Source organism: Pogona vitticeps, chromosome 10 (assembly GCF_051106095.1).
Source record: "Pogona vitticeps strain Pit_001003342236 chromosome 10, PviZW2.1, whole genome shotgun sequence".
Taxonomy (NCBI): Eukaryota; Metazoa; Chordata; class Lepidosauria; order Squamata; family Agamidae; genus Pogona; species Pogona vitticeps.
The window spans coordinates 3,949,948-3,963,572 of record NC_135792.1 but is presented as its reverse complement, the minus strand read 5'-3'; the positions used below and the strand labels follow the sequence as shown (position 1 = coordinate 3,963,572).

The window sequence follows — 13,625 nt, the reverse complement described above, 5'->3', positions numbered from 1 at the left end:
AAAGCGCCTCTGTATTTTTCAGTATGTTCAACAATGGGTAGGTTTCAACAGAGGAACAGAATTTTGTAAAGGGAGTCGTACTCAAAACAGCTTTCAGAGAACTCTATAAATTAATGTCCAGAGAGGTAGCTGAGTCAGAACCGGCTGGTTGGCTAGCTCAGTGGTTTAGCAAAACTAAACTTTACAGAGAACAATTAGAAATGATAATCAGACGAAGGAATTCCTTAAGTGCTGAAAGCATCTGATTTTCCTAGCAAGAGCTTTGCACACCTCCTGTAGTTTGCAAATTAGCTTGGGTCTGTCCCTGATCGCTTCTTCCAGACATCCTGCAAATACAAGCTTTATTGGCCAGCTGATGATGATTCCAGACACAGAGGTCTGCTGGAATCACCCCTCCCCTTTTAGGTAGGATGATCTGTTGGCAACATACAGTTTTCCTTCTAGAATAAGACTGAGGCAGGGAAATGTGACTTTGTATTAACTTTCCTCCACAAGTTTTGGATTTCCAGCCCCCATCAGTTGGCATGGGCAATGGCGAGGCGTACAGCTCAAAAAAGTACTCAACACTGGAGGAATTAAGGAGAAAATTGGGCCACCAGCTGTCAGATCTAACTCTATTTGTATTCCTGCCTTGAGCAGGGGGGTTGGACTTGATGGCCTTATAAGTCCCTTCCAACTCCATGATTCAAGGATTCTATAATAAAACAGAAAGCATAAATACCTGTTCCCAGGCAGCCAGGTGGTGTACGTTTCCCTTGTTAAAAATGGACACGTAGGCGATGGCCAGCAGGCAGATCCAAATCATGGCAGCAAATAATTTCAGTCGGCACCAGAAGAAGCACTCGATATAAACCAGAATGTACATGATTATAAAAATCACAAGAGCGATGCTCACTATAATAACGAAGGGAAGGTGATTATGAGGATCCTGTTAAAAAAAGCAAAGCAGAAAAGTTGCCCGATCACCAATTGGAGCATGCAATTTCAAAGCAATGCAATTTTAAACACATCGGATTCTAACCATCTGTTGTGCATTCAAGAACCCAGGAATCTGCTTCCACCTGAAGACCACATCAGGGGGGACCTGACTCTCTCTGCCTGGTTTCTTTGAAGAAAAACTGGACGCATCCAAAGTTCTTGATAGACAGAATGGAAACTTACGCAGTGAATCCAATTCTATCCTATCTAACTGCTCTAATCATCTAGAACTTGGAAAAGGTTACTTTTTGGACTACAAACACCCATGTCTTTGCTGGCTGAAGAATTCTCTGAGTTTTTTAATTCCAAAAAACTAATTCTGGGCACAAGACCTTTGAAAGGCACCACATGGCATAGAATTAATTTCTAGTGGGTGGAAGCAGCTGTGCTCAGTTTATCAAAATGCAAGGAACAAAGAGACCTTTTGCACCTTAAAAGCTATGTTTAAAGCAGAACTATAGCTCAGCCCAAGAACTGGTGTGTAAGCCTCAGGAATAAAACTCATCTATTACCATACCCTGCAAAAATCAACTTCCGGTTGTGCAGTGCTTTTGATTTGAAGCAGAGTTAAGAGTTATTTTTTTTTTGCTGTCTACGTTAAACAGCTACGAGGATCAGAAATCCTTGCTGATCTATTGCAAAGAGACAGACTGCACATCAATAGACCTCAAGCTACAGGAGGCCAGATTTTAGGCAGGATGTCAGGACAAACTTGTTAAGGTGGTGAGGGCTTCAGCACTGGAGGCATTCCAGAGAAAAACTGGACAATCCTCTGCCGGATCCACTTTGATCTGGATTCCTGCCTTCAGGTTGGACTCGATGGCCTTGGAGGCCCCTTCCAACTCCATGATTCTACAATTATAGGATTCCAATCTACTTTTTGCCCACCCCAACTTGACTCTACTTGGCAGCTGCTCCAACATGCCAAAAGGCAGAGAGATCCTCCTCCTGCCATTGGCTGTACTGTGGCTACAATCTTGGATCCCCAGATATTCTTGAACGAAAACCCCCAGAAGCCTTCACCCCCAGCTGTGCTACCCAAGATATTTTTTGGAGAAATGTAGTCTAAGAACATCTTGGGAAGGACTGGTTACAGGGCCATTTATGAAACCTCTTGCCTGGAAAAAAAAGACCCCAATGGGCCTGCATTGCCAGTATAACAGAAGGACAACTCAGGAAGTTATCACATTATTTGACACAAGTGTCATTGCTTTACTCTTTTTTTTTTTTTTGCATTAACAAACAACTCCCACTGGAAATACTGCATTTTGATACAGCTAGGTTTAGTCCTGAAACTGAACCTCTGCTAAAATAAATATGCAACTCCTCCAACCCCATCACATGTGCAAGAGTTAAGATTTCTCTCATTTGACTTTAAGTTTCCCGAGAACCACCGGCTGTTGCAATGGCAGGCGTGGTTTGAAATGCCATGTCTCTGATGCTCCTCTTTATCGTTCAGGGTCAAACCCAGCCAGGCTTCATTCTGCAACAAGAAAAAAAAGAGAGCACAGAGGCTCGTACTCACGTCCCGGCTGACGAGAACGATGACGAGCGTCATGCAATAAGCGATGGCAATGAAGACCAGGAAGAAAAGCAGAGGATGCTGCTGGCTGGAGTAGCGGTATTTCTCGTACAAAGGATCGCTGATCTTGCAGCCTTCGTTTTCACTGAAGAAGTATTTGCCTTTAGCTGGCATTTTAAATTCGGCTTTGCTCCTGTGTCCGTCTCTCCTCCACTTGCAAATAGAAAAAAAAACCACACACACCAGGCAAGATGGATCTGTGCCGTTCCAGGTCGGCCCTCCTGCCGGTCAAGTAGCTGTAGGGTCTGCGCTGTTTGGCCACATGGGTAGAATCAGGTTCTGCCTTAGCATCTCTTCTTATAAGCCTGAAGCCCTTTGGTCTGGATGTGAACGGGAAGAACAGTGCCCTCCCCTCCTTCGTCGCCACTGCCGCCTCCTCCTCCTCTTTCTCCACTCCAAAGCCATGTGCTACTCATCAACAGCTCTACACATAGTGTGTGTGTGTTTTTCCCCCTTTCTTCTAGACTTGATTGCTCTTTGTGCTGCCGAGGCGAAAGCTGTTAGCGTTCAGCCTTATTCGCCAAAATCATCTTTCAAGAGCTGTCAGCAAATTCGGCAGACGAGGGCTCTGGGGAGGAAAAAGAGACAAGAGGGCCTTTAAAATAAAATCTATTAAAAAGAAAATAAAGGCTTCGCTATAGCAGGTGTGCCTTTGTTTAAGAAAGAAGTCTGCGTCCTTCAGAACCAAAGGTAAATATTATTTAACATCAAGTGGAGGAAGAAAAAGCAAACACCCTTCTTCTGTGAAATGTGGCCCCAACAACCCATTTAACATTGTGTTCCCGCGATTGTAACAAAACGATGTTAACCTAACAGTTGCACAATGCTGAATATTAATCTGTATTTTCGCCTGCAGTATTTGGAGTTGCGGCCTTTTTAAAAAAATGCATCCTTTCGTTACTCCTGGTTACGTCATCAGGATGACAGCTGAAATGTTGAACCATTTTTTATTTTAATAATCGGTCTAGTCGCCTGGGGCGACCTGAAATTCCATGCAGGTATGTGCGTAAAAATCTCAGCAAATAATACCGAACAAAGCAAGGAGCACCCCGGGGAATTCCCATCACCCTCCCACCTGAAAAGGGAAGAAGTCTGACGAGACGCCAGGATTTCTGAGATCTCAGCTAATACAGGCAGCACATATGGATAAATGGAGATTGCTCTCTCTAGACTCGTTGCTTCCTCTAAATACAGGGAAATGAGAAGGATGAAGACTGGCAGGCTCTCTCAGCGAGTCAGTTTTCTATGGTGCAAGCTATAATTTTCGACCGTCTATTCACAAGGCTGTATGAGGCATCTTTCGTGGGATTCAAGGAACCTTAGTTGATTAATCATGGGTTTTTCAGTCTGTCAGGCAACCTGCATTTGCTTGAGTGTCAAAACAATAGTCCAAAGCCAGGCAGTTTTTAGGTTTCTCAATGAGCTAAGTGAATGCATGTTGGAACAGGCAACATCTTCCGAGAAGCATTCAACTTTAAGACAGCTTTCTCCCCCTTGCTCCCTTTTCTCTGTTGCTAGTTGAATACTTCTTTTAAGACAGTGGTTGCCATCTACAGTTTCTATTGCAAATATGGAGGGTTACCTAAAATATATTTATTAACTGTGGCTGACCAAGAAAACAAGAACGAAAAACATGTTCTTAAAGGTTGGTATTGAGGGGGTTTTTTTTCCAGTAAAAGTGCACTTCCATTTTACATACTGATGGGACAACTTCCAGAGCTGATCCACCTAAGTGGTTCTTCTAAAATAACTCTATAAGTTAAAAACAACTCATTCCCTATACACACAATCAACCTCAATATTGCCAAATAGATCTTATGCCCCAGCAAGCCCACGCTGGATTGTCACTTCAATAGTATACTGTGTGGTTCCTCAGAAGAAAGCCCTGCTGGTTTAAATTAAATTTACTCCAAGTAAAAGTATATTGTTGTTGTTGTTTAGCCGTGTCCGACTCTTCGTGACCCCATGGACCAGAGCACGCCAGGCCCTCCTGTCTCCCATGGCCTCCCGGAGTTGGGTCAAATTCATGTTGGTCGTTTCGATGACGCTGTCCAACCATCTCGTCCTCGATCGTCCCCTTCTCCTCCTGCCTTCACATTTCCCCAACATTAGGGTCTTTTCCAGGGTATATAGGGTATACTTCCAAAAGTATATTGTTGTTTAGTCGTTTAGTCGTGTCCAACTCTTCGTGAACCCATGGACCAGAGCACACCAGGCCCTCCTGTCTTATCAAAAGTATATAGAGAACTTCAAAAGAGGGGTCAAAATGTTAAGCCTGAGCCTTGCTCCAATACTGTATTGTAAGGGAAGATATTAAATCCCAGCAGAATTATATGCATCTATCACTGATGCAGGATGGAGTATTTTCACATCTCCAGCACAGGTGCTTATGAACATGAATAATGAGACTCTAAAAAACCTTGAAACTTTTGAACTGAAAGGTACCAAGCATGAGAAGTAGCATTACTTCCATAGCAACAATGGCCCTTTTGTTAACAATAAATGCATGTTCTCTAATAATAAATGATGTTTTTTTTAAAAAAAAATTAATAAGGGGGTGCATATATGAATATAATCAGCCTAATAACAGAGGCAACTTTTTTAAGTAAGGAAGGGTCAAGCTACCCAAAGCACTCAAGGTGCACTTAGAAGCTCGCAGAACGCCGGAAAAGCGACATGCGCCTCAGGATTTGAGGAAGCCCTGCTTGGAACACCATGGTAACATTATTGTCTGATCAAACCTTCCGTGGGGAAAAACCACAAGCAGGCATAAATGCTCCTTTTGAAAAATCTAGCTTCCAGGGCAGTTCATCTGGAGTTCAGAAAGAAGCCACAGAACCCCTTGGGCATGGAGTTCCTTGTGTCATCTTGGCTAGTAAGTTATGCATTCCATATCCGGACAATGATCGGATTGCATTCTTGCTACTCCTTCATCTAGGGTGCCAACCCTACACAGGCACACATCAGAAGAAAGGGTGGCGAGGCCAAGCCACACGAGGAGCGTAACTGGCATTCTGAGCCAGACAACACACCAAGGGAAGCATAATATCCATTTCACCACAACCTCGTTTTTTACTACGCCCTCAAATGCCGGACATCGGAGCAAAACTTCCAAACCTTTGTCTTATACCTTTCTTTCTTTCTTTCTTTCTTTCTTTCTTTCTTGATAGAGATAGATAGATAGATAGATAGATAGATAGATAGATAGATAGATAGATAGATAGATAGATAGATAGATAGATAGATAGATAGATAGATAGATAGATAGATAGATAGATAGATAGATAGATAGACAGATAGACAGACAGACAGACAGACAGACAGACAGAGTGATAGAGTGATAGACAGAGTGATAGATAGAGTGATAGATAGAGTGATTGATTGATTGATTGAGCTTACATGCCGCCTATTTAGACATAGTCTACTCTTGGCGGCTCACAAAACACGTAATAAAAACAGTTAATATCAAATAACAGTTGTAGTTGTGTTGAGGCATCACTTTATCTGTTGATGTTTTTAATTTGCTGTTTTGATTTGCACGCCGTCTTTCTCCCAGTTAAGGGAGCCAAGGCAGCTGTTCTTTCGGTTTTCTTTTTTAAAGAAATACACCACCCTTCCACCTTCATTTGAAAAAGATGAGTTTATCTATCAGGTGTGACACCAAAGCTTGGAATTTTAACAATGGCACCGGTGCGCTTAAATGCTAAGAAATTTAATTTAATTTGGTTCATTCAGTAAATTTTTAAACCACAAAATAAAGAATGGCCAAAGATGATCATAATGAATCTCATATACATTAGATGTTAAAATAGCACTACCTGATCCTTTAATTTTTTTATGTTCATCAGTTGTCTCTCCCAAATTAATGCACTGCCATAAGCAATTGATTTTTAACGAATTATCCATCGTTATTTATTATTTTAATGAATCGGCCATCCATCCTGCATGGGATTCTGGTATTGTGCTAAGACAACACCTACTCCAATTAATTTAGAAATAAGAATGCACATGAATGTTCAGGGAGTTTTTGCCCGTGTGGGGTGTCAACCTCAATTTTCACAGACCGAAAAGGAAACATAAGCCTTGAAAAACACTGCGAAACTATAGTAGGCCAACGTGTGCTTCTTCTCGCTCCTTGAGCTTTCTTGCCTTCAGACTAGAGAAGCCCACATGACGGCTATTTATAGCCAAGGAGGAGCAAAGCCGCCTGAACAGGGAGTCACCCGAGTTGATGAAATGTTTTGACATGGGATGCAAGCAAGTTGCCTTTCTGACCTTCAGCTGTAAAAAGAAAAAAAAACCCATGATCTTCCCTACAATGCCTTCTCCTAGTTACCTCAGGGCTCATTGTCAACACTAAATTGAAAAGATGAAAAGAAGCATCTCCTGGTATCTATTGGTGGAAATAACACACCCCAGCCCAGTCCTGCCCTTCCCGCTTGCCATTCATTCCAATGCTTGCACCTGGGCCCATGTATAGGTGTACACACACACACACACACACACACACACACACACACACACACACACACACACACAATGCACTGGCTCATCAACCAAGGCAGGGCAAACAGGTCATCGAAACGGTTAGTAGCATATGTTTATGAACAGGCTTGTTGCCGTTCTTTGTTTAGGGAAATGCCAGCATTGTCCACCTAGACCTGATAAGTCATTCAAAGCACACCCTTGGTGTCCCAGGAACTGGTGCAGCTTGAGGGCTCTAAGCCCTATCGAGGGCTCTCCCGCTCACTTAAGACGGACCCAAAACACACCCTATATGGTACGAATGCCCTGTTCGTCTGTTGCCCCTAAACCACTTCCAGGTGGCTCAGAACCCCTTCAACGCGAACAAATTTGACTTGACATAGCGCTATTAGAGCCCCATAGCCCAGTTTCATCTCATGGTGTCCAACAAGTGGGTTGCAGCCCACGGAGGCTCAAGGCCAAATAAAACTCACTCATCTTTTCAGGCTACACAAATCTCTGGATGGCATGGACAACAGGCGATTCTCCAGATTCCCAGCCCACCTTCCCCACTGGCTTTGCCAGCGGAGGATGACGGATACTGCATTTGGACGTAACCTGAAAGCTCACCCATTCGCTACCCATTCTTGTTGGGGGTCATGCCCAAGTCCCAGGGAAGAAGGGATGGGAGACAATCTTCTTGACGCTGGGCGCCATTTTTTTTTTCCCAATTAAGGCTCCATCTTTTCCACCTGCGGTCAACCCAAACTCCCCATGGCAAGATCCTCCACTTGCCTTCATCTCTTTGCCTTTCCAAAACAGAAAAAATAAAATAAAATAATACCTTAACTCACCAGCAACTCAATAACAAGGATCAAATGATTTTCTTATAATTAATTACATAAATGAGCATTCCCTCCTCAAAGGGGGCAATCACCGCTCAGTACTCTACTGATTTTTATGTCCTCTTCCCCACTGAGCATAATCCACCCAATGTCTGGCGCACTTTATCAAACAAAATACAATACTCCACAACTTTTAATTTGGTTTCCAGCCCACACTTGGATCCATTTGTCACACCAGATATTTTTTCCCCCACGCTTACATGACTCCTGCTCCTTCTGACCCCCGATGCCCCTCTTACACAACCGCTCCAGAGTGGCCCCTTGATCAATAGCCTGTTAACCAGACGCAGAAGCAACACCTTCCAGATCAGGAATTAACTTGTCTTTCAATGAATGCAACAAACCTTCTAAGACTTTGGAGGGGAAGAAAAAATATATCCTATTTCCAGGATCTCCTTTAGCATGGAGTGGCTTTTGTCCACACCTCAGATGTACCCAACTTCCTTGATTTGAAAAGGAAGCCCTGTATCCAGTACAGTGATACCACGCTTAACGAGGATAATCAGTTCCAGCGAAATTACTGTAAAGCGAAATCCTCATTAAGCGAAATAAAAAATCCCATTGAAACGTATTGAAAACCCGTTCAATGCATTCTAATGGGCTGAAAAACTCACAGTCCAGTGAAGATCCTCCATAAGGGTGGCCATTTTGAAGCCGCTGACCAGCTGTTTTAAAAACGTCGTCTAGCGAAGAATTGGTTCCCAAAGCAGGGAACCAATCATCGGGAAGTGAATTTTGCCTATTAAAACATCGTTTTGCAGTTGCTTCAGTCATCGTATAGCGGTTTCATCATTTAACATGGTAAGCGTTAAGCGAGGCACCACTGTACTCACATTACACATCCCAGAGTAAGCAAAAGGGGGGAACTTATTACAGGCCAACCAGGACCTTTAAAATTGAAACGAAAATCACCATCACTGAACTGCAGAGCTGAAAGGGACCCTATGGGTCATCCAGCCCAGCCCTTGTCAAGAAGGTCCTGTGGGGAATTGAACTCCCAACCTCCAGATCCACAGCCAGAGACTTAAACCACTGAGCTATCCAGCAGTTGGTGCTGTACGCTAAGACAGAGAAAAGCCAGTACAAATGAACAAAAAAGCAAGACACTCTTTGTGTGTGTGTGTGTGTGTGTTACATAAAGCATTACTAAAACAGAGTTAGAAGCTACAGAATGCAAACCATCTCACTTTAAAACCTCTCCTAGACAGCCAGTCACTAAGGTAAAGCCTGCCTGAAGAGAAAGGTGTTTGCCTGCAGAAGGACAACACTGATGCCTGGGGCTTCCAGTGGGAGTTCCAGAGTCTGTAAGGAACAGATACTGTACTTGAGCCGGTACATAAAGAATTATCATCAAATGTCCTCCATGAAGAATTGTTGAGTTTCTTGGCCTCCAGACAAACTGAGGCGAAGTGCAATACGGATTTTTCATCACGTTCTCCATAATTCGAACCCACCATCTCTGAACAAAGGGAGCGGTCTTCCTCTTTAAGACGTAAAGCACGGACAGACTGAAATCCAACAACTAGAGTAGTCCCATGGACTCAGAAGGTGTGTCAGCTCCTCCAGAAATTCTACTGATTCAAAGCCTCCTCTCCTTGTGACTGATGAATGGGTTTCGGCCACAAAGAGCAAGCACAAAACAGTGAAATTAATGCAGAAAGCTCAACTTAACACATTGCCCCATCGCTCATGCTGCAGTGACACCCAGTCGAACAAAAAAAATATACATTTTCCCCCATGTGAAAAAAATAACATGATTGAACTGAGTTTTTCGGAGGAGCAATTTGACAAATCATGATTTTTATCAGTCTGGTTTGAATCGAACAGCATTTCCCGCTTGCAGAAATAATGCTGAAATGGTGAGAGGAGGCAGAGTGAGAGAAGAGAGAGAGAGAGAGAAATCTTCACATCTGAAGCCCTTCTGAACTCATTCCTGCAGGGAAGACAGTCACTTAAACTCCTTTTAACCGCATACTGTAAGGCTGCTAATTATATTATTATTTGTAAACAAGCAATCCTGTCGTTTGAACTGCTGTGATTTTGGCCCATGTCTGATTTTGCATTTAGCATCTTAACAGTCATGCATTTGATACATTGCATTTTTATTGCACTTCTGTTTCCTTTAGCTCTACTGGAAATGAACTAGTTAGAGGGTCTTTCTCCTAAAAGTATTTAAATACAGTGGTGCCTCACTAAACAATGATAATCCGTTCCACTGAAATTGCTGTTTACCGAAATCATCGTCTAGCGAAAAGCATTTCCCCATTGGAATGCATTGAAACCTGTTTAATGTGTTCCAATGGGGAAGAATTGTCGTTGTCTAGCAAAGATCAGCCATAGGAAAGCCGCTTTGCGAACCGCCAATCAGCTGTTTAAATTGCTGTCTTGTGAAGCTTAGGTCCCGAAAACACCTGTTTTGCGAGCGCGGAGGAAGCTGTCAAAATCGTCGTCTAGCGAAAATCGGTTTGCGAAGCAGGGACCAAACATTGTCCAGCGAAATTCCCCCATAGGAATCACTGTTTTGCGAATCGCTATAGCGATTGCAAAAAGTCAATGTCTAGCGAAAAAACTATCATGCGGGGTAACTGTCCAGCGAGGCACCACTGTAAAATAGCAAAGAAGACTTGTGTTCTGCACAGCATTTCAAAATCTCTAGTACAGGCTTCCTGGAAGGTAATTTTGGCAACCCATAATCTGCCTCCTTGTTGAAACCCTACCCTTCCCTCAGCTGCAAATTAAGAGATACGTTTTCAAAAGAAAAAAGTGGGGGGAAAGGTAAATTGACAGGACAAAAAGCTGAGGAGGAGAAAACAAACAGTGCTCGCCTGTTCTCAGAGAAGACACATGACTACACCTGTTTCGGGTTTCACAAGGAGATATTATCCTGATGGGCCGGCCTGTGTAACTTTGCTTAGTGCCAAAATACTTCACCACATGGCAGAAAAGTTACAAAGGCACATTGGGGACAGGGGCGGCCTGCCATGATCACCCAATATATTTTAACTTTCTTTATTCGTATCAGAGCATGGCAGAGTTTAAAATGACGGGACGTCTACAAAAGATAGGTAAAAAATTAAGAACAAATTAAAACGGGAAGATCATTAGTTCTTTTTTTGTCCAGAAGCAGGCTACTTCAATGGGGTTATCTCAGCCACTTGCTAGAATCTTCTTGTGTAAACATGGCGGGGCATAATTAGCATGCAAATAAGCGGTGCAATGATTGAAGTTCTTCACAAAGCCAGAAAAAATGGTTGCGTATCCAAGCTGCCCTGTTTTACTTGACGATTCTTTGATTTTCCTACTTCTCTTGAAAGTCTACTACGGGATTGTTGTGGGTTTTTCGGGCTCTTCGGCCGTGTTCTGAAGGAGCCCGAAAAACCCACAACCACCATTAGATCCTGGCCGTGAAAGCCTTCGCGAATACATCTGCTAAGGGACTTCCAGAGGGTCCAGCCAGAGTCTTGTCCTGGTGGGAGACACTCCTCATGCATTTGACAAAGGTCTGTCGATTTTGTTCTCCATAATTTTAGCCTTGCCTCTTCTGCTTCACTATTTAGCTCTTGAGAGGTGTGCAGAAAACCTTTCCTCGATTTTAGCCATCATCTAGATTAGTGGTCCCCAACCTTGGGCTTCCAGATGTTCTTGGACTTCCACTCCAAGAAATCCTGGCCAGTAGAGGTGGTGATGAAGGCTTCTGGGAGTTGTAGTCCAAGAACATCTGGAGGCCCAAGGTTGGGGACCACTGATCTAGGGTACAGCAGTGGATACAGAGCCTCTCATGATGAGCCCATATAGTTTAACAGCAGTTACAGAACATAATGGGAATCCCATACAACAAGATCAGCAACGAGGCTGTGTCAGTGGGGTCTCATGATATTATCCATTCTGGAGTGCAGATGGCCATGTTCGGCTTCTGATAAAGATGGGACTGAAATGGATTTCAAGTCCCAAAATGCTATGGCCATGTCAGCTGAAGGATTCTGAGAGTTGAAAGTAACTCTTCCAAGTTTGGGTGTGGGAGCAGCTTGCCCGAAATTCAACATGGCGCCCTTCTGTCCTAGAACAACCTGAACAGCACCGCATGAAGAACTCAACTATTAAAGTTCTATTGACCTCCACCCAGCTTAAGCTTCACACTTCAAAACAGGGAGGGGGGAAAAAAACTGCTCAACCCACCAATGTTACAACTTGTTCCAGATAGGGGGGGGAAATAAACTTTCATAACAGTGATTTTCATAAGCAAGCCAGCTCTGGGGTGCAAAGAAAGGCTATCAGTCCAGTGTGGGAGTTAGTTATAATGTGTACCTTTTTTCCAAGTTCAAGATGTACAATTAGCTCAGTCACCAGCCTTTTTTCCTCATTATGCCCCATGGATAGATTTTTTTCTCCAACCACAGGCAACTTCTGACTTATCTCAACCATGAACAAATCAATACCCCAATTATTTTTTTAAAAAAATTCCAGTGACCTGTTTTATTTTATTTTATTTCCTTGTTCTAAACACAATGTCCTGAACAGTGAGGTGAATCGTAATGTGATGATGTTTTGTGTTGTCCTGTTATACTAGCAATGCCGCATCGAGCCACTACTTTCCTTGAAATAGGTTTTATAAACCATCTTGTAGTGCCAGCAGTTCCCAACCTCGGGTCCCCAGATGTTTTCGGACTGCAGCTCCCAAAATCCCTGGCCAACACAGCTGGTGGTGAAGGCTTTTGGGAACTGCAGTCCAAGAACACCTGGGGTTCCCAATATTAGGGACTACCGGCCTAGGAGCAGAAAAGTAAGTTTCCAATATTCTGGCAATACATTAAATCAAAAAACATTGCAATAGCAACACCGTATCAATATGTCATTCAATCTGTCCTAGCCGTGGTCTCACTAGGAGTTTGGACAAGTGAATACAATATCCTTTCTTAGCTTTACTTTCTTGTCTATAAAATAGGAACAGCGATCGACCTTACCAGCTGCTTAACAATGGCAAACATCAGAAGGGCTGCATTGGGGAAATCTGCAAATTTAAACTCCCATAGAACATTAAAAATGCTTGCTCATGCACTCGCCCAGACATTGTTCTATGAGAATATATATATATAATATACATTTATCTCACAGTAGTAAACGGTATATTATGGCCGCAAGAGGCTGCATTCCAAGATAGGAAGAAGGCAAATCTACTCCCACTTCACCCCCTTGCTGTTTCTGAGTAGGAGAGATCCAGAAAACGAAAGCAATACAAAAGGCCATTTTTAAAAAAGTAGCTTTGCAGTGTGAAAAGCACACACACACCCTCTGCGCAGAGCATAACCGCAGGATCCCATTTCCGTAGCAACAGTTTGTGGGCCCAATTTCATTCTGACTGAAGAACATTTGATGAGTTACGTAACAGAGACCTACACCCTCTCCTCGTTCCAGGCAAAGTGGCTTTCGCACTCCACAAAAACCATCGACACACGGACAGGGCTGACAGATGGCCACAATTAGAGAACCCGCTTAGGTACACTCTGAAAAGCTAAACAGAAAAAGGCATGTATACTTTTATTAAGGCCACAGTCTTTGGAGAGTAAGTCCTATCAAAGACCGCTGGGACTTGTTCCCATGTAAATCTGCCTACAGAAAACTCCGGCGTCTCGAAGTTGTCGTTTTTCAAGCTGGGTTTGAAAACTGGATTTCCGACGGTAAAACATCTTTTCTGTCTG

The 13,625-nt window shown here is 43.2% G+C and overlaps 1 protein-coding gene across 4 annotated transcripts in view; it reads right to left on the bottom strand.

Annotated features, from left to right (window-relative positions):
• ADCY7 (adenylate cyclase 7) overlaps positions 1-13,625 on the bottom strand; it is a 61,382-nt gene that overhangs the window by 35,103 nt on the left and 12,654 nt on the right. For all 4 annotated transcript variants that reach the window (XM_072980637.2, XM_072980641.2, XM_078380451.1 and 1 more), the window contains exons 2-3: positions 2,504-3,128; positions 722-928 (exon numbers count right to left, since the gene is read on the bottom strand). In XM_072980637.2, coding sequence (XP_072836738.2) covers positions 722-928; positions 2,504-2,674 — 378 coding nt within the window. In that variant the 5' untranslated portion in view covers positions 2,675-3,128. The remainder of the gene's footprint in view (positions 1-721; positions 929-2,503; positions 3,129-13,625) is intronic.